This window comes from Aulonocara stuartgranti, assembly GCF_965226115.1.
Source record: "Aulonocara stuartgranti genome assembly, chromosome: 20".
NCBI classification, from domain to species: domain Eukaryota; kingdom Metazoa; phylum Chordata; class Actinopteri; order Cichliformes; family Cichlidae; genus Aulonocara; species Aulonocara stuartgranti.
Genome location: NC_138956.1, coordinates 14,626,007 through 14,648,002, shown reverse-complemented (window position 1 = coordinate 14,648,002; position 21,996 = coordinate 14,626,007). Strand labels below are relative to the sequence as shown.

General features: G+C 41.0%; 1 protein-coding gene across 4 annotated transcripts in view; it reads right to left on the bottom strand.

Moving 5' to 3' along the window:
* tns2a (tensin 2a) overlaps positions 1-21,996 on the bottom strand; it is a 63,542-nt gene that overhangs the window by 29,987 nt on the left and 11,559 nt on the right. For all 4 annotated transcript variants that reach the window (XM_082519666.1, XM_082519667.1, XM_082519668.1 and 1 more), the window contains exons 2-3: positions 14,033-14,138; positions 13,849-13,886 (exon numbers count right to left, since the gene is read on the bottom strand). In XM_082519666.1, the coding sequence (XP_082375792.1) occupies positions 13,849-13,886; positions 14,033-14,138 (144 nt within the window). The remainder of the gene's footprint in view (positions 1-13,848; positions 13,887-14,032; positions 14,139-21,996) is intronic.

Below are 21,996 nucleotides of genomic sequence, written 5' to 3'. Positions count from 1 at the left end.
AAAATCTCTGGCATGTGTAAAGACAGATGGATTTACGCAGGTATTTTAGTTCTGCTGAGCCAAAAAAGACAGGTCAGGATGAAGAAGAGACAGGCAAAGAAAGGCCTACCACAAAGCGGAAAAGTTATGATAAATCAGATTACGAGGCAAAAAGAAAGCACAGTTTTTTGGATTCATGGACAAAAGAATTTCTGTGGCTGGAATATGACAAGGTAAATAACATGATGTTCTGCCGGGTGTGTCGTGAGTTTCCCTCTATTGCTGAGTCGACAAGCGCCTTTGTTACTGGGACCAGTAATTTTAGGAAAGACCCCATCAGAACTCATGAGAAATCTCTGCATCACAAGAAATGCATTGGTGCTCAGTCTGCAGCATCTGTCCCAGAACAAACACCAATTGCAAAAACCATACTAAAAATAAACCAAGCACAACAAGAAGTCCTGAAAAAGCTGTTCAGAACTGCATACTATGTGGCAAAGAGTGAACTACCACTGGCAAAATTTAGCAGTCTTTGCAAACTTCAGAAAGCAAATGGCCTAGATCTTGGTTCCACTTACCTCAATGACCATGCTTGCAGAGAGTTTATTGGAGCAATAGCACAAACTTCAAGAGACCAGATTGAAAAGGAAATTCAAGAAAGCAGGTTCTTATCCATTCTTGCAGATGGCAGTACTGACACTGGTATAATAGAACAGGAGTTGGTTCACGTCAGGTATGTGAGGGATAATGGTGACATAGCCACATACATGATCAAATGTCAGCCAGTCAAGAGTGCAAATGCTGCAGGTATTTTAGAGGCTATTGATGAAGCAGTGAACACCATGGGTATCAGAGAGGACACATGGAAAAAGAAAGTAGTGTGTGCAAATTTTGATGGTGCTGCAGTGATGATGGGTGAGAAAACAGGAGTAGCTGGGAGACTGAAACAGAGGATACCCCACATCATAACAATCCACTGTGTGGCACACAAACTAGAGCTAGCCGTGCTGGATAGCGTGAAAGGCTGTGAGTACCTGGTGAAATTTGAAGATACACTGAAAACCATCTTTAAGATGTACTACTATTCCCCAAAGAAGCGAAGAGAGCTGACAGAAATAAGTGAACTGCTAAATGAGAGGCTGGAACATTTCAGTGGGCTGAAGAGCACACGGTGGCTTCCAAGCCGGCTGAGATGTCTAAAGGCTGTGGAAAAAAATTACACTCCCACTGTTGTTCATATGGAGAACATGGCAGAAGGAAGTGATGTCAAAGCCGAGGATGCAGCCAAGGCTAAGGGGGTGGTGCAGGAGATGAAGACTGAGAAATTTGTTCGCTTCCTGCATTTCATGTTGGACTACAGTACCATCTTATCCAAGTGCTCTACTGATTTTCAGCATGATAACCTAAACATCACACGAACAAATCAGTTAGTTGAGAGCACAACATCACGCTTACTCAGCCTAAAAACAAAACCAGGAGAATATCAGAAAACCTTGGACACAAAGTTCACAGCGAACCAGGATGGTAGCATTTGCTACTGTGGAACTCAGCTAACAAAAAGTCAGCGACCTGCTAGAAGAGGTGAGGGAACAGACAAAGACACCTTTGGTGCAGAGATCCAGAAGATTATTGACAACACAGTCAAGTACATGGACAACAGATTTAAAAATCTCCATGAAAAGCCTCTCTCTTGTTTCAAGGTTTTTGACCCTTCCACTCTTCCCTACCCCAGAGAAGAACTAGCAAATTATGGGGATGAAGAGGTGGATTATCTTGTCACACATTTTGCCTGTTTGCTAGATGCAGAAGAGAAAGAGAAAATTCCACAAGAATGGATGGATCTAAAAGTGTGGCTTGCAGAACGCCGGGGTCGCAAAGTAGATTGCTTGTACAGAGATCTCCTCTCTGAGAATCCAGAACATCTCTCTCATATCTTGTTGCTGCTGAAATTAATGCTGACACTTAGTCCATCGACAGCCATCTGTGAGAGAGGATTTTCTTGCATGAACCGAGTGAAGACAACACATCGTACCTCTCTACACCCTGAAACACTGAATGACTGCATGCAACTCTCCATTAATGGGGAAACAGTTGAATCTTTTTGCCCTGACAAGTCGATTCGTTTCTGGATGTTTTCTGGAAAAGGTTCAAGACACCTGGATCATAAAGCCCCGACAAGAACAAAGAGCAGTGAAATGGAGGGCAATGCACAGGAAGAGAAAGCTGATGAAGGAGATGCTATGCCCTCAACGTCGAGTGGCATTTTCTCATCCGAGACTTCAGTGGAAATTTCAGATTCAGGATCTGACACAGACTAATTCATGTTCTACACAGTTCTAACAAGTTCACAGAAAATTCTGTTTAATTAGAACCAGATATTTGAGTTGATTGTAATGTTTACACAGTTGTTGTAATTTGTGTTTTAACAATTTTTTGATTGATGTTTTGTTTCCTTTACAATATTATACAATAAAAATAATCTTTTTTTATTCGGGCTACTCAAATTTATTTCGGACTACCAAAAACTAAAGAGTGCCTGCCCGAAGGGCTACCAGGGATTTTAAAATTTTGCGAGCCCTGAAGTGACTCACATTCTTTATGTGATGAGTCATCTTAAGCATGAGGCCTGACCAAACTGTACTGTCCACACATTTGCTCAGTTTTTTGTACATTTCAGACACTGTCCATAATTCAGTCTCATACTGCAGAAGTTGACAGTCGGTAGGAGGGAACAAGATGGCATTACTGTTACCATAGCAAGTGTCCGTAAGCTGTTTAGGTCTGACGCTGGAAATTTGGGGGAATTCTGCAAAAATTATGATCTATAACATGAAAGACCATGAAAGGATCTTTAATATGGTCAAGCCAGTATTATACAGTACAAATGTTGTGCATCTATTCACGTTATGTAATAAAATGCAGTACAGTAGTTCCATCTCTTCTCATTAGATCATCATTCAAATATCAAATTATACTTTAATCGCTTGAACGTGACGTCCAACGAGTGATGCCACAGGTTTAAAGAAAGATATAAAATTGGTGCTGTTACTGGAACAAAAAAATGAATAAAAATAAAATAAATTTAGTAGTTCAACAAGAAAATCAAAGCCTTATGGGATCATCCAATGCTTCCAGTTTGCAGTCCTGGAAGTGATCCACACTGTTTCAGATTTCCATTTGTTATGACTACAGTTGCTCGATTTTCAACCCGCACCCTTTAGTGCTTTTGTTTCTCAAAGCAGGCTGTACCTCGTTTTGGCGCTTGCGCACTGGTTATCGACTTTTCAAAACCATTTTCTCAGTTTTTAGCCCTCTGCATCCCTCTCTCCCACAGTGCCCAGTGAAGGGGCCTGCTGAGGGTGGCCGCTAAGCCAGAACAAACACACCACACCGCACCAGATTCCATCTCCCCAGGCCAACACTTACGCACAAACTTCCTGCTAACAGACCTCCACCCATCACTTCGTTTCTCTTTTCATCCTTCTTGCATCGCTTTTCTCCTACCTTGTTACCTTCTTATCTGCTCATTTATCTCCTCTTCCTTCTTTTCCTTTCTCAGCTTGCTCCCTTTATTTTCCACGCTTATTCACTTCCCTCTTTACGGTTTTGTTTTTCTTCTGCTTCCCTTTTCTTTTGGTCCATATCTGTTTTCCTCTCCAGCTTTTTAACTTCTTCCTTTCTCTTTCCTCTGTTTTTCTCAGTTCTACTCGATCAACTTTCTCCTAATCGCAGACTTTCTTCCCTTGGATATCCTCTCACAATCCTGGTGTTTCCTTCCTTTTCTTCTCTAATCTGTTTCTGACAAAACCATTCCTGTTTGTCTTCCTCTCACATCTCCAACTTCTGTGCCTCCCCCTACTTTTATTGGAATCTTTTTATTCCCTGCACCCTGCTTCTGAACTTCTGACTTTCTTACATCTTTACAGTCCTTGTCTTTGTGTGTTTGAAGCAAAGGAAAGTCATAACGAGTGACAAATGTTATTAAAATGACAAAAATCAATATGCCTACTCTGTCTTACTAATATACTTGCTCTCTGTACTCCATCATGTACACACACTCAGTGAAACGCTGCCTGTCGTTTTGCCTCTGCTGCCTCTTTTCAAATGTGTCCTGCTGACAATGTCCAGAAACCTCTGACCTCCATAACCCTCTCCACCATCTCCTTCTGCTAGCTCTCCATCTTCTTCTTGCCTGTAGTGGCCCTGGCTCCTAAACCTCCCAACTTGCCCTTTGATCCATCAAAACCAGAAAAAACATAGTAAATGAATAAAGCACAGGTCTCTCCTCTCAATGCATTGCTTAAGAGCTGTGGGCTGTGACAGGAGTAACTACAGAGTGAGCTATTAGCCTTGGTATGTCATTACTGTAAGAAACAGCGTCAGACACAGTCTGTGCGTGAATAGCTACGAGCTAAAGTACTTTTTTGCCGCTTGTAATATTTCCTTGCATATAAATAACCAGCAGTGCCTTTAAGAAGCACACACAAGCAACAAGGCCATACAGCAGCACTCACTGCTCATTCTGATACATCAAATGAAGCAACGTAAGTTTTACTTTAAATATTTTTCATCTGATTGACATTTAGCTGAGTACTTGGTGACTGTTTTTCTCTAACCAATCCAAACCCAGAACACCGGGGTTTTAGTATTCTCCCAGCAAATGATGCTATCAGTCTGAGGCATTGATAAGCATTGATATCTAAGGCTAGCTGGGAACATTTGGGCTTTCTTTCCTTGGGGTATCCTCATGAGTGCTTCTGTGACTACACGTAGCCCTTCCAGCTCACAGCAGATCTGACAGGAGGAGCACTGTTGCTGCCAGCTGCAGGGGGAGTTGGAGTATGTCCCACTACAAAATAAGATGGGGAGGCAGCTCAGTTACATTAATGACCACTACAACAACACCCTTGCCATCAAGCCTAATGGCAGCAAAGAAGATCTTAAAATACCATGGTGTTCCCTCAGGTAGTGTTGAACGGGAAAACATCAAATCAATGGATTAATGCAAGTGAGATCAGTGTGCAGATGAGGAAACTGTGGACAAAGTTCCCCAAGCATATAAACCCACAGTGACACTAAACCATGACTCAAGGGAAGCAGTGGAGACCTCAAATGATCGCAGATGTTAAGGTGTGGGAGCCATACCAATTACATTCTTTGTCTGTAGGGTTTTTGCAACAGACACCCAACAATAGATGTGTCTGTTGTCCTTATGACAAACCAACAAAAACTACGTCTATGAGCAAAGCAAACTGTACCAACCAATCCGGACCCCAATCAAGCCACGTCCAGCTACATATGAACGCTGTTCACATGCACCATTTCCTTTGATGTTAAGCCTTAGGCCTAACAGGCTCCTCATTCCTTCAGCTCCCTTAGGAGAGCCAATCAGAGGACACTGATGAAAGCAGCAAAGATTCAGCTGTCGAACAAAATGCTGGCTGTGACCTTGTGTGCTTTAGTGATCACCATCATCACCTACATCAGTGAGCGAGCCTGAGAAGAATGCAGGGGGCCTTATAAAGTGATGTATTACACTCATATGATCGCAGAGGGGAAACTTTTTCAAGCTGTAAGAGAAATGCTGATGAAACATTGAAGCACTTACAGAAACGAGGAAGCAGGACGGATACAGCAGCAAGCTTGAACTGTCTGTGCTCATTTGCTCAATCTGACATTTTGTAATAATAATTTATTTAGATTTTTTTTAAACAAAGGCTCCCTTTAATGCACTTAAGGGGGTAATTACACAATCCTTCACTGATATACAAATACGGATATATAAAGTTCACCAAATTAAAGCACATCATTGCACACCAGTTGTTTTTACTATAGCTCAACAAAAAGGTCAGTTTTTCAGGGCTTATTCTGTTATTGTGCGCAAATAGAAATAATTTACGCTTTCTAAAGAAACTTATATGTTTAAAGATGCTATGTTGAAAATCCCTTGCTCTGTTAAAGGAGCGCTTAGTAGTGGTAGAATAGTTATGTTAAGCTATATAGTTTATGTTTTGCATATTTCCACAACCATATCCTTAATCACATACTGTGTATGCTACTGTTGTATATAGTGTATTATCTTACTTATTTTTTATTTGTTTGTATTTTATTTGTATTTTCCTTCTGCTATCTGTACCTAAGCTGGGGGGTAATAACTTTGTCCTCATCTGTAACTAATGTAAAACTGACACATAAGACTGGGTTTTGTTTTAAGACCGTTTTGGCAGTCAGAAACACAGATGGTCACTCTTTAGCACAAACCTGCCTGACTTATGCTATGGCACTTTTGATAGTTACCTGGCTTAGCTGTATAACTGCCCTTTAAATGCAACCCACATGTCCAATGCCTCTTAATCATCACAAGATGGTCTTCATGAGAAAACCAGAAACCTGACCTAACTCATGAGGGCTTCAAGACCATAGCTAAGCAAAAACAACACCTATAGGTGAAAGACTTACATCCAGCAGATTTAGGAGTGCAATATTGTGCTCGTCTTTATACGAGGCCATCTAACAAAGCATTTGTGTTTTCCTTCCCCCCTCCTCACTCTTTGTCTCTTGTTCCCACACTTTATTTTGACCCCAAAAGGAAAGAAAGAGGTCTCTGTCTATCACGGTTACATTTTCGGTCCAAGCAGCTGAGAGGGCGGCTGAAGATCTCATAGGTCACATGGGTCCCTGTGGTGGAGCTTTTATGACCAAGTGGGATGCAAATCCCTGTTATGGATTTTGAGGTTCTGACTACACAGACTAAAGTTAAGCAGATGGAAAACACAAACAGGAATGCTGCTTGTACAGAGGGTTGCTAGGTACATGCTCAAGGTTAAAGCGCACACACACACACGCGTGTGCACACACACGCTGTGCACACACACGCTGTGCACACACACAGCATTCTCATCCACCCATCTTTAACTTCCACCCAACCCAAACAAGCGCGGAGAGCTTGAAGCTGGATAAAAATAAACATGGGTAAATAAACAACACAGGAAGGCCGGGGTCATGATGTGATTGGGAGAGATCAACAATGGAAAAACCTCTTGTGAGCCAACCGATGTGGGGCATCATTACAGATCTTCATTCCACGTCTATGCTCTGCGGCTGGGCGCCGTCTCTCATTCATCTTGTCGATAAGCAGGCACTTGCACAATTCCCAAAAGCACAGTGTCTCCTCCTCTTTCTATATTTGCAGTCTTCGCATTGTTTACCATATGCACAAAAATGCATTTGCATTCTTCAGATGGGCAATGTCAACCACCGTTTTAGGACCCATCTCCTCCTGCACTACACCACAATTCACAAAATAGACGCCACTGTGGTCACAGTCTTCCATCTCTTCCTTTGACTTTTGTTTTTTTTAGGTTTTTTTCAGTTATTTCTTTGAGGTCTGGGGAGGTGAACTGACTGGGTACAACAGCCAAAAGAGGCAAGACAGGAAAACCCAATTAAACACAGGCACACATATGACAGACCCTGCCGGAAAGTATTCAACTTGCTATAAAGATGGTTTGTCTCTAAGAACGATTTACTCTTTTATACCAAATGTACAAAAGTCCATTTTTCTTTCCTAATTTAGTTTTAAGTGTTGATATTATTCAGACATGTTAAAATATAATGTGGACAAATGTTTCTTTTTGCACAAACAGTAGTAGAAACATGAAAAACGCATGCAGCCATTATACAACTAACCTTTTGTCAGCCAAGTGAGTTGTCCTATAGCAGCCACCGTAGCTAGGATTATGCACTTTGATTGGGAGGGGTAAGAAAACAGAACTCACCTGATTCAATCTGCAATCTAATGACATCTAACAGTGAAAATTTTATTGTAACTTTCAAATTAACAGGTGTGCAGATACAGGCAGTCGACGCCAACAGTGTGCTCAGCCTCATCTGTGCTCAGGGCTGGACTGGGATGGCTCCTTTAACCATGAGCAACTGCTAGTAGCTAAAATGTAGTTTTTAAATTGTCACATACTATAGATGTTTTTTTCCGCAAACATGAAATTGCCGATATTTTTTGTGCCAGCCCAGCCCTGCCTGTGCTAATTCATGGACCCATTTCTTTATAAGTGAAAAAATACAAGCACACACACACACACACACACACACACACACACACACACACACACACACACACTTTGGGATTTTTAAATAATTAGAAACATTGTGTATTAGACAGGCATATTTAAACAGATTTCAGATTTTATAATCAAAACAGATGTGAGCTGATGATGGTGGTAGAAATTAAAAAATATATATATATTTTTCATCTTCCTATTAATTGAAAATGATTGAAATGGTTGAAAAATGGCAAAGTTAAGGCTGTAAACTGTGAAGTCGAGAATTCACAGTCATGGTCTATCTTATGTACAGTTAATAATTATTCTCTATAATAGTCTTGGGTCTTGCCCTCACTATAAGAAGGCTCCTTGAATGATGTATGAAATACCAGATACAAATGAAGTGAAGTGAAATATGCAAAAGTTCTGAGAACAAACCCATCGGCCAATTAGAACAGCTTATGTCCTAGCTAAGACACACACGCACACACATGTACGCATACACACACACAGAGTGGACTGGCTTAGTCCCAACTTGGCTAAGTAAGCTGTCATGCTTATGGTTTTAACTCTCATCAACAATGCTCACTCGCTCCTTCTCTCGCTTAGTCTGTACTGGACACAGACACACACACACACACACACACACACACACACACACACACACACACACACACACACACGAACTGAAAACATGCCAACTTATCTCAGCAATTACCAGAGCTGTCTGTGATAAAGTTCGTTGAGTCAGAAGAGACGGTCATGGTCCCAGTAATGTTAAAATGATGCAGTTGGATCCTGTTATCCTGAATGACTCATGCTGACTACACGAGTATTTAGTGAAATACTGGAACTGCAGGGGGGGAACCAGAGGCCCGGGCTAGACGCCACAAGAATGACTTGCTGCTGATGTCACTGAGGCCCCCCAAAAACAACCTACTGAAACAATTAAAAGGTTTCTTACAGTAAACTGCTGCGATGGATATTTCTTATTTAAGCCTCCCTATTACAGGAGACTGCTTAAAAGCATGCTGCAGCTGGCATGCTCTAATAGCAACGAGTGACATATTCCTATAGTGACGGGAAGTCTGTAGAGTAACAGGGATGTCGGGGTCAGCTGCATGTTGGGAAAACAGGGAATCTGGTCGACTTTTTGTTTCTGACATTGCTCTAAAATTCCATCCACTCATCGCTTCTGTTAGCCTGCAACTGCTTGATGTTTTTGAGAGTGTCACGTTAGTTAATGCAAAGTTAAAAAAGGAAAGAAAGTGGCAACACAGTCTTTTGAATCCTTCAGGAAATTTGTCACAGTAGAGGAAGTGCGCAGGAGACACTTCAAAGGGTTCTTTTCCTGAAAGTACTTCTATGTTTTGAATTTCCTTATTAGAAAAAAAGAGCACAACAGCAACCACAACTGTCTTGATGAAAGGCTCAGAGAAACATCAGGCGGGTTATGTTGCTCTTCTCCCCCATCCCTGCGTCCTCCCCCACTTCCACTCTATCTGTACTTGATTGTACAGCCTCTTCTTGTAAAGAGAACAGCAGGCAATGCAAACGGCACACAGCTTAGCCTCATGTAAAATATATTTTGACATGTTCAGTGGATGAGAGCTGTGACAAGGACGAGAGACAATAAGCAATCCCAATATGTGGGGGGCGGGGCCAGAGAGTGTAATTACTGTGATATGCAGCCCCACTTTACCAGCATAAGCATACACCATCTGCAGGACGACTTACCCCTAAAACAATGAAATTCCATTCTGAAATGTTTTCCTTTACTCACTGAACTGCAGTCGCAGACAGTCAGTGGTGGAATAATACTTAAAACAGGGAAAGTGAATAACGCTTATCTTGTTCTGCTGAGAAATCTTGCTTCATGTGGATGAAGCAGTACAACAATACACGCATGAAACTGTGAAATGTGCAATTTAATTTATATTTAATTTGGAATATTAGGCTGGCAACATGTCCAGAGTGTACCCTGCCTCTTTTCCCATGACAGCAGGGATAAGCTCCAGCACCCCCATAACCATTAACTGGATAAGCTGAAGAAAAAGTATTTATGGATGGATAGATGAATGGATGGTTGGCAACACCAGTTAGGAAAAAATGTTATCAGATTTGACCTCTTATGACCTTATACGAAGGGTTTAAACAAAGTTAAAACTTTTAGATTGCCTTTGGTTTCAGATGTCAATTCAAAGCACTGCTTACAGTAAGAAACCATCAGCAATCTACAGGAGCTCTTTTCAGTCAGCTGTTTTGTCTGATACAGCACATCTGGCAGTCAGCCACACATCCATTGATCCTGCCTGACTGATCACTGGTGGGCGTGACTCGGTTTGGGAACCAAGTAGTTAGCCACCAGCCCGTAGTTTGACCAGCGGAAATGCCTCTTCTTGCCTAATTAGACCAGACGGGCCGATCAAATCGTCACGGGCTGCATTTCACTAATTTTAATCCTTCCTACTCCCACTGTTCCTCTCTCGCCCCCCTCTCTCTTCTCTCCCCGCCATCTCCTTGCCCACCACCCCCTACAAATTCCCTTCGGACTAAATTTTCCACTTGGGATCAAAGATAAGGGAGACTATTCTCTGAGAGAGAACATGGTGAAGTAAAACTGTTTATGGCCTTCTGCTCGTCTCTGTGAGAGTCTGTTCTTTTTAATAGAGACAGAGACGAGGCAGCTGGAGGCTGCTGACCTCATGGGCAAAGAGCAGGGAGCAGAATAACTGAAATTAAAAACATGCAGAGTACAATCACTACCAGTCAATCTTTATGAGATGTAGGTTTATGATTTCTTTTTTTCCCACCGTCACAGAGCTGAATTCTACTCTGACAACATACTGAATGGTGTGGTAAACAGGATGCCTTACAGATGACAGACCTCCAGAAGTGCTTAGGCGTGTGTGTATGCAGGAATATCACACACATACAAACACAGACACACACAAACGGGAGGAGAGGAGAGCTGGGCGATTCAAAGACAATGTAATTGTTAACAAAATCAACGTGAATGGCATGCAAAGTAACTGCTCTAACACAGGTAACTACACCTGTTTACCACAAACCAGGTGACACGCATTAGCTTGTTCATTTTTATTCAATTTGCTGTGTCACTGTCTTTACTTCAAATATCTGAATTCACATTAGGAAAGACCAATGCCAATCCTTCATCCCTCCTCAAGTCTCTGCGTTATACATAAGGTTAGATAACAGCTAATATGTACAGAGAAGCCAGTCCTCCACACCCTCCCTTATCCGACCTCTCCCTTCCTGGGCAGCAGCGATGGATATCACAGTTTAACTCCCAGTCAACAACCACACATCAAACAGTTATAGTAAGGCTGTTTAAGAACATCCCGATCTTTGTTTTTTTGTAATAAATCTTAAAAATATAAAATATCTGTGGAATAATCAACTTTTTTCCTAATAAATTGGAAAACACTAGAACATTTCTCACCATTTAAAATATGTACTGCTAAATGAGGAGCATAAGTAGCCAAACTGCTGATTTGTACAAATTGACACAAACATTGTAATTATTTTATTCTCCCAAGTCTTTATTTACATTTTTCCCAAAATAATTGTCGCTCGTGTCCAGAGCAAAGGGTTAGGGTTTAAGTTCAGGGCTAGAACTGTGGTTAAAAAAATCACATGACAAGATAAACAAGAACACTGACACAGCCTTTTATGGCTATACAAACACATAGCGCTCTAGCTAGCACCTAGCCTAGCTTAAAAACAGATTAAATCTCTGATTATGTCTAAAGGTGAAGTTAACTGTATCTCTTAATTAACCAGTGAACACATTGTACTGTATTTTGTTTGTCTAAAGTCATTAAAAAGTAAAGTTATATTTCAAGTTGTGGTTTTACATCTAAACACAATCATGCTAGCTGTGCTGCTATAATGCTATGTTGCATTACTTTTAAGTTAAAATAAGAAACCAGCTGCGTTACTGAAAACTCATCTAATCCTTGAAGTTTCTCTTTCACAACAACGCATACAGACAGACAGTTCCTACAATGGAAGAAAACAAATACTATTTTCAGTCAGCCACAACATCAAAACCATCTTCCTATATTCTGTAGGTTCTCAGCTCTGACTGTGAAAGCATAGACACAGATAAGGCCTGTTCCTTCACCTCTGACAGTTTGGAGGGGTAGTTCCACTGGTATAGGAGACTACTGTAGTCAGTGATGTGGTGCAGCAATATTTTAGGTGGATAGTATGTAACAAAGGTTGTTTCCCAGCAGAGCATTCCATTGTAAAGACATTTTTATTGTTCTTTGTTTCACCTGTCGGTGGTTTTAATGTTGTGGCTTACTGGTCTATGTCCACTCTAGAGTCATAACCAACCTATAACTCTGTGCGACCAACACCACAAGCTGTCCTTAAAAAGCTGATTTTACTTTTTTATTGCGTGTGCTGTTTCAAAGCCATCCTTTCATCTCTGAACTCATCCCCAAGGCTCTCCGCAGATAAAAGACAAGAGGACAGAGGGATGCTAGAGGAATGATGCTCGTCTTTGCCACATGCCTTCACCCCTTAGCTTTATGTCAGTCAGCTGCTGCCTGCCAAGGTTCCCTGCCTCAGCCTTCTGCGCCTTTCACATTCTCTCCCTCAGCATCACTCTGTCCATTCATTATGCCATACTTCCATCAATGACTCTTTCACAGAGCCAGCAGTGTGGTGTTCGAAGGAAGGCTCGCAGCTTACATTGAGGAATGCAAATGAACAGGCTTCTTTTTAGAACGGCTCCTGAGATGTCTGCTTTTATAGAGATACTGTCATGTACCTATACCTTTATTTGAGGTAAAAGTTAATCATAAAGTAACATTACCTTTCACTGTTATGCTTTATAAACTTGTGATATTTATTTAGCACGTCGTTAAAAAAACAACAACAAAAAAAGAAGTCTATTTCATGTTATTATCACTCCCATGATCCTCTTCAGCTCAGAATGTGACAGCATTATGTTTGGACAACCCCAAAGAGTTTCCTTAATGTCATTTATCATTTCAGTGCCTGGGAACTGGCTTAATGAGTACATGCAAATGCATTTAATTTAGTGACCTTAATAGGAGTCAAGTTTACAGCAATTAATATCTGTATCCATCTAAGTTAGACCTCTCCCCAATCCTTGCTCTGGCCATTCAGAATATGTAATTTTTGTTCTTATGAAATTGTTCTTCTAAAAAAACAAAGACAATAATCATTCAAATGACACGTCAAAAACTATTCACATTTAAAAAAGACTAAAAGTCATTTTTATCTTTCTCCAAAACACAGTGTTGGGTAGACTTGGGGTTAAGAAGGGATGCTAATAGTAATTATTCTCACAAAAAATTCATGTGTTGTTTGTTTAGCCATAAGTCCAAAGCCCCAAAACTCCTCAGAAAACTGAACAAATATTTGGGATTTTTCTTTGAAAAGCTGCTGAAGTAGCCTTCACCTCAGTGTTAACCCCGTCTTTGCAATCAGGGGACAGGAATCTTGTTTTTCCACAAAACATCAGGGTTAGGATGAGGACAGTTGCCAAAGTATTTGCTGTCAATCAAGCCCTAAAAACTGGGCTCTCTGACACAACCAGCTGCCACTAATTCTACAATTGGATGCCATGAAATGTGAATAACACACATCATGGAAAACTGGCATTTATCCTTGTTGTGTGCAGTTTTTTGTGAAACATTAAGTAACATAAAAATTTCCTCTGTATTGTAATTTTTGTGTTTAGCGATACAGAATTTATTTTTCTCCATCTAAGTCAAGCCTGAAACTATTTCCTTTGGCGGTCGATCCTTACCTTTGCCTCGCACTTCCTGTGGGTGGCTGTTTTGCATACTGAGAAAAACACGTCAAGTGGGAGGGGGAAAAGAAAACAAAGGTTAGGATTAGTGACCTTACAGTTGTGTCCAATTTCTTTCTTTGGTTTTATTTTTAATAACAACAAAATTAGTGGGAGAAAGTCAACACAGGAGCACTCTCACCTCTGCAGAAGGAGCCCACGTTATCGACGCTCTGCCGACACACACTGCACTGCCGCTTCTTCTTGAAAGTCTTCTCCTTGAAGACGTGGGGCTCTCCTTTGCCTGCCTGCTCACAAACACACACAGAACAAAGGTTTACACTGTATTACATGCCTAATACTGGACTAGACATGCTACTGTTAGAAACACTTAAGAGTCCTTGTTTAACCTTCATCCAAGAGTTTCGACTTGGCAGACGTTCAATGTTTTCAGTCAGTCATCCTTACACCAACTATAGCAGGGGTGTCGAACTCCAGGCCACGAGGGCCGGGGTCCTGCAGGTTCTAGACATCCCCCTGGGTCAACACACCTGATTCAAATGATTAGGTCGTTACCAGGCCTCTGGAGAACTTCAAGACATGTTGAGGAGCTGTGTTGGATCAAGGACACATCTAAAACCTACAGGACACCGACCCTCGAGGTCTGGAGTTCGACAGCGTCCAGTGTAAATTAATTAATTAGAGACAAATAAAAGATCAAATAAAAGTTGGGTGAGTAAGTTGGTTATAACAGTAGCAGAAGCTTAAAGTTTTAACATGCAGACTTGTGTATGAATGAAGGTGCTGCTTTTACTCCCTTTGCCTCTCAAACTTCTGTTCTGGTTGTGTAACTGTCTTCCAGTAATAATCCATGAGATTCCCGCCCATAACCAACTCTAATCCTTAGTGTGTGTGTGAAGATTTGTGAAAAGAGAGGGGAAAAAGCAAACGTATCGAACTAGACAGCTAATTAAAGTGAAAGTACAAGAAAATCCCATCTTTTCTTTCTTACATTTCCAAGTGTACATGTATGTGTGTTTGATTTCATGCGTGTGTGCCAGTGTGGGTACATTAATGTGTGTCGTGTTGTCATTTCCACCCACGGAGTCTTTGTTTCTCAACATGGGATCAAATCTGCATATGACTCTGTGGAGGTTTGCAATACGAATCCATGGGCCAAGTGTGAGGATTGCTGCATAATGGGTCTTATCTGACATCAAATACGAGTCCCTCCCCCCCCACACATACACCGAACACGCACCAGTGCTGTCGTCACCCAGAGTAAACAGCTATATTTAAGAAAGCAATCGTGCTGCTAACGTGTCCATAACGTGTCCATAGCCTTGGATAATTAAAGTGATACAGAGACAAAAAGGGTTTTGTTGCCTCTGCTTGTGCTTTTACTCCTTGGCAACAAAGAAAGGGAGCTGTTTGCACACTTCTTCCATTATCCTGCTTCCCTGGCTCTGTTCTAGGGACCGGACAGTGTTTGGACAGCTGCCTCGCCTGGCATCACCCTCGTGCCTGCTGTGTGCAGCGGCTGCTGGCCTGCTGCTGTACAAGTGTACTGCGACCGCAGCACCTTGGATGGTGGAGGAGGATAGGGTGGGTGGCTCAGGGGCTGGTGTATGTTATATAATAACACATGGCTGGAAAAGCTCATCTTGCCAGTACTTGTGGGTGACGTATCATTTTAAATGCTGGGACTTTTTATTTTATTTGACTCATATGGTCTATTCTTGTTGGTGCTTTTATCACATTAGCAGACCAAAATCCACTCAGATTTCATTACAGTTTAGCATCATCTTATCTAGTCCTGTTTTGACGTATCTTCTGACGCAATACAATGTTGAATACAACAAACGCTCCTTTGCCTTTCCTCGTGACCAGTCTTGCTGCCTTTATGTAATGCACGTTCTATTTCTATTGCTTCGCAGTGACATTCAAGCCCACTGACAAAGCAAGTTAGTTAAACTCCTCCTGGACTTTAGCATGCATCTATAAAAGTATGCAATAGACCTTTAAAATATACATTATTGTACACAAGGGGGCCTACACTGAAATTTAAAAAAACAACTAGTTACTGTCAGCTGAACCACAGCGGTGATGTGGGCTGAGAAATAAACACACTGAGGAAAGGCTGGCAGCACAATATGGTGATTCTATATGCAGAATAACCTCTGTGTAACAAGAACAAGGGCAATGAATGGATACCAAATGTTTGAAGTGTGCCATTTGCTTGGTTTTAAGATTGATTAACTGATTAACTCACAGAGGTTCCAATGTCCTTCTTCAAACTTGGAAGCAGTTGTTGACCAAGCAATCTCATCCCAAGGATCATTTAGTAGAACAAACTCATGCTTTAAGCCAACACGGATGAAAAGTCTTTCAAGCACTATGTAAAACATGACCATCTGCAAACTCATTACCCATGTGATCACAAGCTTCAGTCATGGTACCAAGTTGACTTGAAGTGAGGTGGTTTTGCACGCTGTAATTATTATGACTCGTCTGTTTGCTGTTAAAAGCAGCAAATAACTGCTGTTTCATTAGAGCCCACAATAGATGGCACCATATGCCTCCAACAGAAGAGACAAAGATAATAAATAGTAATCGAAAAGTTAAATATGTGTAATATCTTACTGTAAAAATGATGTTCTTTTACAGTTGCACACAGCAGCTGCTACTTTTGTTTATTAGCCAACTTTCCTTAAATCAACACTACAAGGATGCAGAGGTGGGCGATTCAATTCAAATATCAATCTAATCAATATCAAAGCCAGTAATGATATCATACTTTCTATCCGGTCCAGGATGTAACCCACTGAATTGTGTGAAATTAATTATGTTTTAGAAATGAAACATTATGCATCAGACATACTCTAAAAATCAGCTGTCACACGTCTGTTTTATCGATGTCCTATAGCAGCGGTCCCCAAACTTTTTTTGCACCACGGACCGGTTTATGTCCAACAATGTTTTCACGGACCGGCCTTTAAGGTGTTTTTTCTAATAAATTCAACAAAATAAAACCAGTACCGGTACCCAAAAATAGAAGATTTATTCATAACACAAGGGAAAAGACCCAGGAAAACCGAGTTAACAATAAAATAGATTAAAAAAAAGAAAAGAAAGATAAAACATAACAACAAAAACCCTGAAAACCATGAATTTCACACCTGAGCCGGGTACCAAACGACTCACACACCGGTATCGGTACGTGGCCCGGAGGTTGGGGACCGCTGTCCTACAGAACATTCAAACAACAGAATATCACCCAAAGTGCTTTAGAGACAGGCATGTTTACATTCCAGGTCTCCATAAAACCCCAAATAACTAAAAGCTGAAAGGTCTGTTTTTTTTTCAATAACTAATTATCATGGAAACAGATTTAGTGGTCATTAAAATGTGTTCAGAATTTCCAATAGTGATTCATCTCATAAATCGTGACACACTGCTCCCTTTCCTACATAAGCTGGTTAAAAGTATGACACAAATGACACAAAGCAGCATACAGGTACGCCGATGCTAGCTGGCTAACATGCTAACTTGAGTTGATGCTTCTGGAACACAAGGCTAATATTGCTCCATAACACTCAGTAACCTGTTGATAATTTTTGGTATTTTAAAGAATGTTTTAATCTCAAATTAATAATCCCACATAATGAAATTTGGTAAAGGTACAGTCAGTCATTTTTTGAGGCTTATTTAATAGAAAAGAAAAATGTTATATTTGCTTTCTTAAATAAACATTGAATATATAGAGTATATAGGAAAATACTAGCTAATGTAGCTGTTAAGCTAAATGTTTTATACTGTGTTAGCAAGCTCAGTTTAGCCCCTTTATCTTTCCTTACCCAAAAAATGAGTTTAAAATCACTTAAGAAGATGGTTTGTATGTTAAACAATATGTTGAGGCAGTTTCAGGATATGACAGATACTGCTTTACCTGACTCCTCAGAGATACAGTGTATCTTGCTAATAACATTAGTGTTCTGCTCTATGTAGCGCCTTAATTATTGTGACAACTGTGTTTAGCTACTATTTAACAAAACAAAAAACAAAAAAACTTGTCTAACCGAGCTTAGTACGTCTATTTTGACAGTCACAATCTAAAACAATATTACAGATTAAATTTGCTTTTACCTACATAATATCAGCATTTTCCTAAGCTCTGAAGTTTTTCTTTATTTTCGATGGCTCTTCCAAGTTGGGAACTTATATCTCCCATTATTCAACAACAAATGACTGCATCGTAGGAAAGAGCTAAGCATTAGCCAAAAGCATTAATGTCCATCTGTTGTTAGCATCTCTTTTTCATGTATTTGTAAGACATGCCGCTGCACTGATGGAAAGCTGTGTGCAAACTGAGTTCAAAACTCAAATCTCCTGAAACATTCCCGTCAGCTCAACTTGGGAGTCCAGCAGAGGAAACCACAGTGAAGGAGGTTTACAACTTTGTGTAGGATTACAACAGAAAACAGCTGGTAGAGTCTGAGTGCATGAGCACTAAAAACAACCTGCGATGCAGAGCCTGGTCCCCAGGATAGCAATTACTGTCACTGCTGCACTGGATAAAAAACATCTTCCTCTGGTAAAGCATGTGTTATCCACCATTTAGTACTCAGAGCCCCTAAAGAAACAACTTGTTAGAGAAAAGTCAGTAATAATAATAATAATAATAATAATAATAATAATAATACCACCAAATCGATTGACTCCGTCTCACTATAGATGCTCATTTTAATCATCACAGTTACTGATGGACAAACCCTTATAAGAATAGGCTACATGTGGCCATTCAAGCTCCAGTCCTAACCAGCTGAGGCCTGTCTACATTTCCAAAGCACTAACAGAAGTTGCAAACATCTACCTGAGACCTCAAGAGGAAAAACTTTGCTCACACATACACACTCACGTGCAGACGTGTATCCCTGCAGACAGCTGGAGAAAACAGACACACGTCCGCTCTCCTCTTCCCGTCCCCGTGTGCTGCAGGAAAGACCCCACCTCCCCCTCTGCAACATCTGCTACGCACAAGTGGGTCCTTTTTCTAATATTTTTAGCCTTTTGGCAGAATAAGGAACGGGGAGTTTAATGTTGTCAAAGAGATGCTTTCTAACCAGAGCTCCCTCCCCTTTCTCACTGCACCTCCTGTCCACCACCACAGAACAGTAGCTGGATTGAACGAGGGAGGGGTTGAACACACAAACAAGACATGAACACAGGCCTACAAATGTAAAAACAAATGCGCACATAGAGCAAGCCATTTGCAGCCACACACACACACCCACACATCTCTGGAAACTCTCTTGCCCCTACCCTTTCGTTTCTTACTAAAAATAGTCTTGATATTTGGACAATGATGGGCATTGTGTGGGAGTGGTTCATTCCTGACAGCAGGACTGGTGACTGTGACCTCGGCATCAGATGCAGATGGCCTCAGTAAGAGGACAGATTGAACATGCCCCAGAGGGGGAAAAGTCTTCCTAGTGCTTTTAGATGAAATGGGATTTTTGTCTTTACATCTTTAAATCATTATTAAAGCCTTTTTGCTGCACATGACATCTGCACTAGAAAAAGGAGCAGGTGTTTCAGAGTATAATCTGGAAAGTACCCGCAGATACGCCTGGGTTTTCAGTATTACTTGTACATCAGTGATTTTAATCTGATAGACTTAGATTGGTTCCTGGACTGTATTCACCAACCCCAACAACACATTCATTGATTTAAACTGCTTTTCTAATGAGCTACAAAAATGAATGTTCATCATTAATTTTGCCATACTTGCAAATCAATTAATAACTGGGACTATATAAAAAGACTGTAAAAGAAAGCCAACTATAGCATCACCAGATAATTTGGTGTTGTTATAGTGACTTAGAGCAGGGGAGTTAACAGGTTTAGAAAATCTACGACCTAGAGAAACAAAAAACAAAAAGTAGAGGCAACCATTTTTAATATTTAGTGTTGTTTTTGAAGGAGGAGTGTAAGTTTAAAATTTAATTTGGTGATTTACAGTCGACTCAAATGGAAGGGTCTATAAACAAGGAATTCAGGCTTGATGCTCAATACTAATAAAAACAGTTCTCAGCATCTAGAGTCTATCTGGAAACTCAAATAAGTTCATTTTTCAACTTAGAATTATACACACAATACCCCATAATGACAAAGTGAATATTCTTACTTGAAAATCACAGCCTTTGCCATGACACTCATAGTTGAACTTAGGTACATCCTATTTTTACTGATCATCTTTCACATATTTTCTACAACTTGGTTGGAGTCAATCTGTCAAATTTGGTTAATTGGACATGATTTTGAAAGGCAGAGTGGCCTTCATCATGCATAAATGGAAGAAGTTTGGTCTCTTCCGAGAACTGGCCATGCTGCCAATTTTTGAGTGATCGAGATAGAACGCAAGGTGACCAAGAACCAGATGCTTCCTCCACAGGACAACCATTTCTGCTGCACTCCACCAATCGGGCCTGTATGGTAGAGAGGCCAGACAGACACCACTCCTCAGTAAAAGGCACACGACAGCCTACCGGGAGTTTGCCCAAAGCCACCTGAAGGACTCTCAGACCATGAGAACCAAAATTCTCTGGTCTGATGAATCAAAGGTTGAACTCTTTGGCCTCAATGCCAAGCATTATGTCTGCAGGAAACCAGGGACTATTCATCATCTGACCAATACCGTCCCTACAGTGAAGCGTGGTGGTCGCAGCATCATGCTGTGAGGATGGTTTTCAGCAGCAGGACCTGGGAGACTAGTCAAAGTTGAGGGAAAGATGAATGCAGCAATGCACAAAGACATCATTGATAGCAACCTGCTCCAGAGTGCTCCGTTCCTTGGTCTGGGGCAAAGGTTCATCTTCCAATAGGACGACTACCCTAAGGACGCAGTCAAGAAACAAAGGAAATGCTTTGTGAATGTCCCAGAGCCCAGACTTGAATATGACTGAACATCTCTGGAGAGATCTGAAAATGACTGCTCATCCAGCCTGGTGGATCTTCAGAGATTCTGCAAGGAAGAATTGTAGAAACTGCCCCAAAATATTGGGATCAAGCTTGTAGCATCTTACTCAAAAATAATGAGCCTGTAATAACTGCCAAAGGTGCTTCAACAAAGTACTGAGCAAACACTATGATTACTTATGTGCATGTTGTTTTTGTTTTCATTTTTAATACATTTTCAAGAATTTCAAGCAAATGCATATTTTTTTTTTTTTTGGGGGGGGGGGGGGGGGGGGTTTGAGGTGAAAAACAAATATAATCCATTTTGTAATAAGACTATAACAAGACAAAATGTGAAACAAGTAAAGTTTTCTGGATGGACTGTACCTCTCTTTATGGTCTATCAGATTATGAGTTTACCTTACAAAACACAATAACCCAAATTTGTTCAATTGTGGGCATCTAGTATTTACATTATGTTCATTTTATGCACCAGATCACACGGCTTAATGGTCGGTTTGTGACTAACTGTAAACCTAAATCCAACCCTCTACTGAGAACATCTCATGGGTATCTGAGTTCCTGCTTCTTATTTGTTGGCATCAAAGCCTGCATGTGTTATAAGCGCGTGTGTGCATGCATGTGTCCGAAGGGTGGGACAGGCAGTGGAGGGAACAGAGTGACTCCCTGTTCCAGAGGTGATGTCAACATGCTGCCATGATACACTTCCGTTCTCTTGTGGAACTCCTGCTGCAAGCGTACACACAAACACAGAAAGGTCTTATTGCAGCAAAACCACCAACACCCTTTGTTGCATTTGCTAAATAAAAATGTTACCCTTGTACTGCGATGTGGCCTCAGCCAGTGCACGACATTAAGGGATGTAAAGTATGCTGCCGTAGTTCCAGATCTGACACTTGTTTAAGAATCCCTGTTGCAACATCTGCTAGAGTATAAAGGAGTCACTTAGATTCATCCTGTGTTTACGGTGAAGAATTTTCCAGGTGTGAGTGACTAGCTGTTACTGCGGCTTTATATCCAGGGGAACGTGAACCAGCTTCTGTTTCAACCTCTTGACTTGGCAGTGGCCAGGAGGTGCCGCAAGCACACAGAATGTGTCGTTCCTGGGCCTTCAAGCTTCTCAGTTACACCCAGTAATTATAAATATAGTATAGCTGCTGTACACTGAAAACAACCACAGCACTGTAC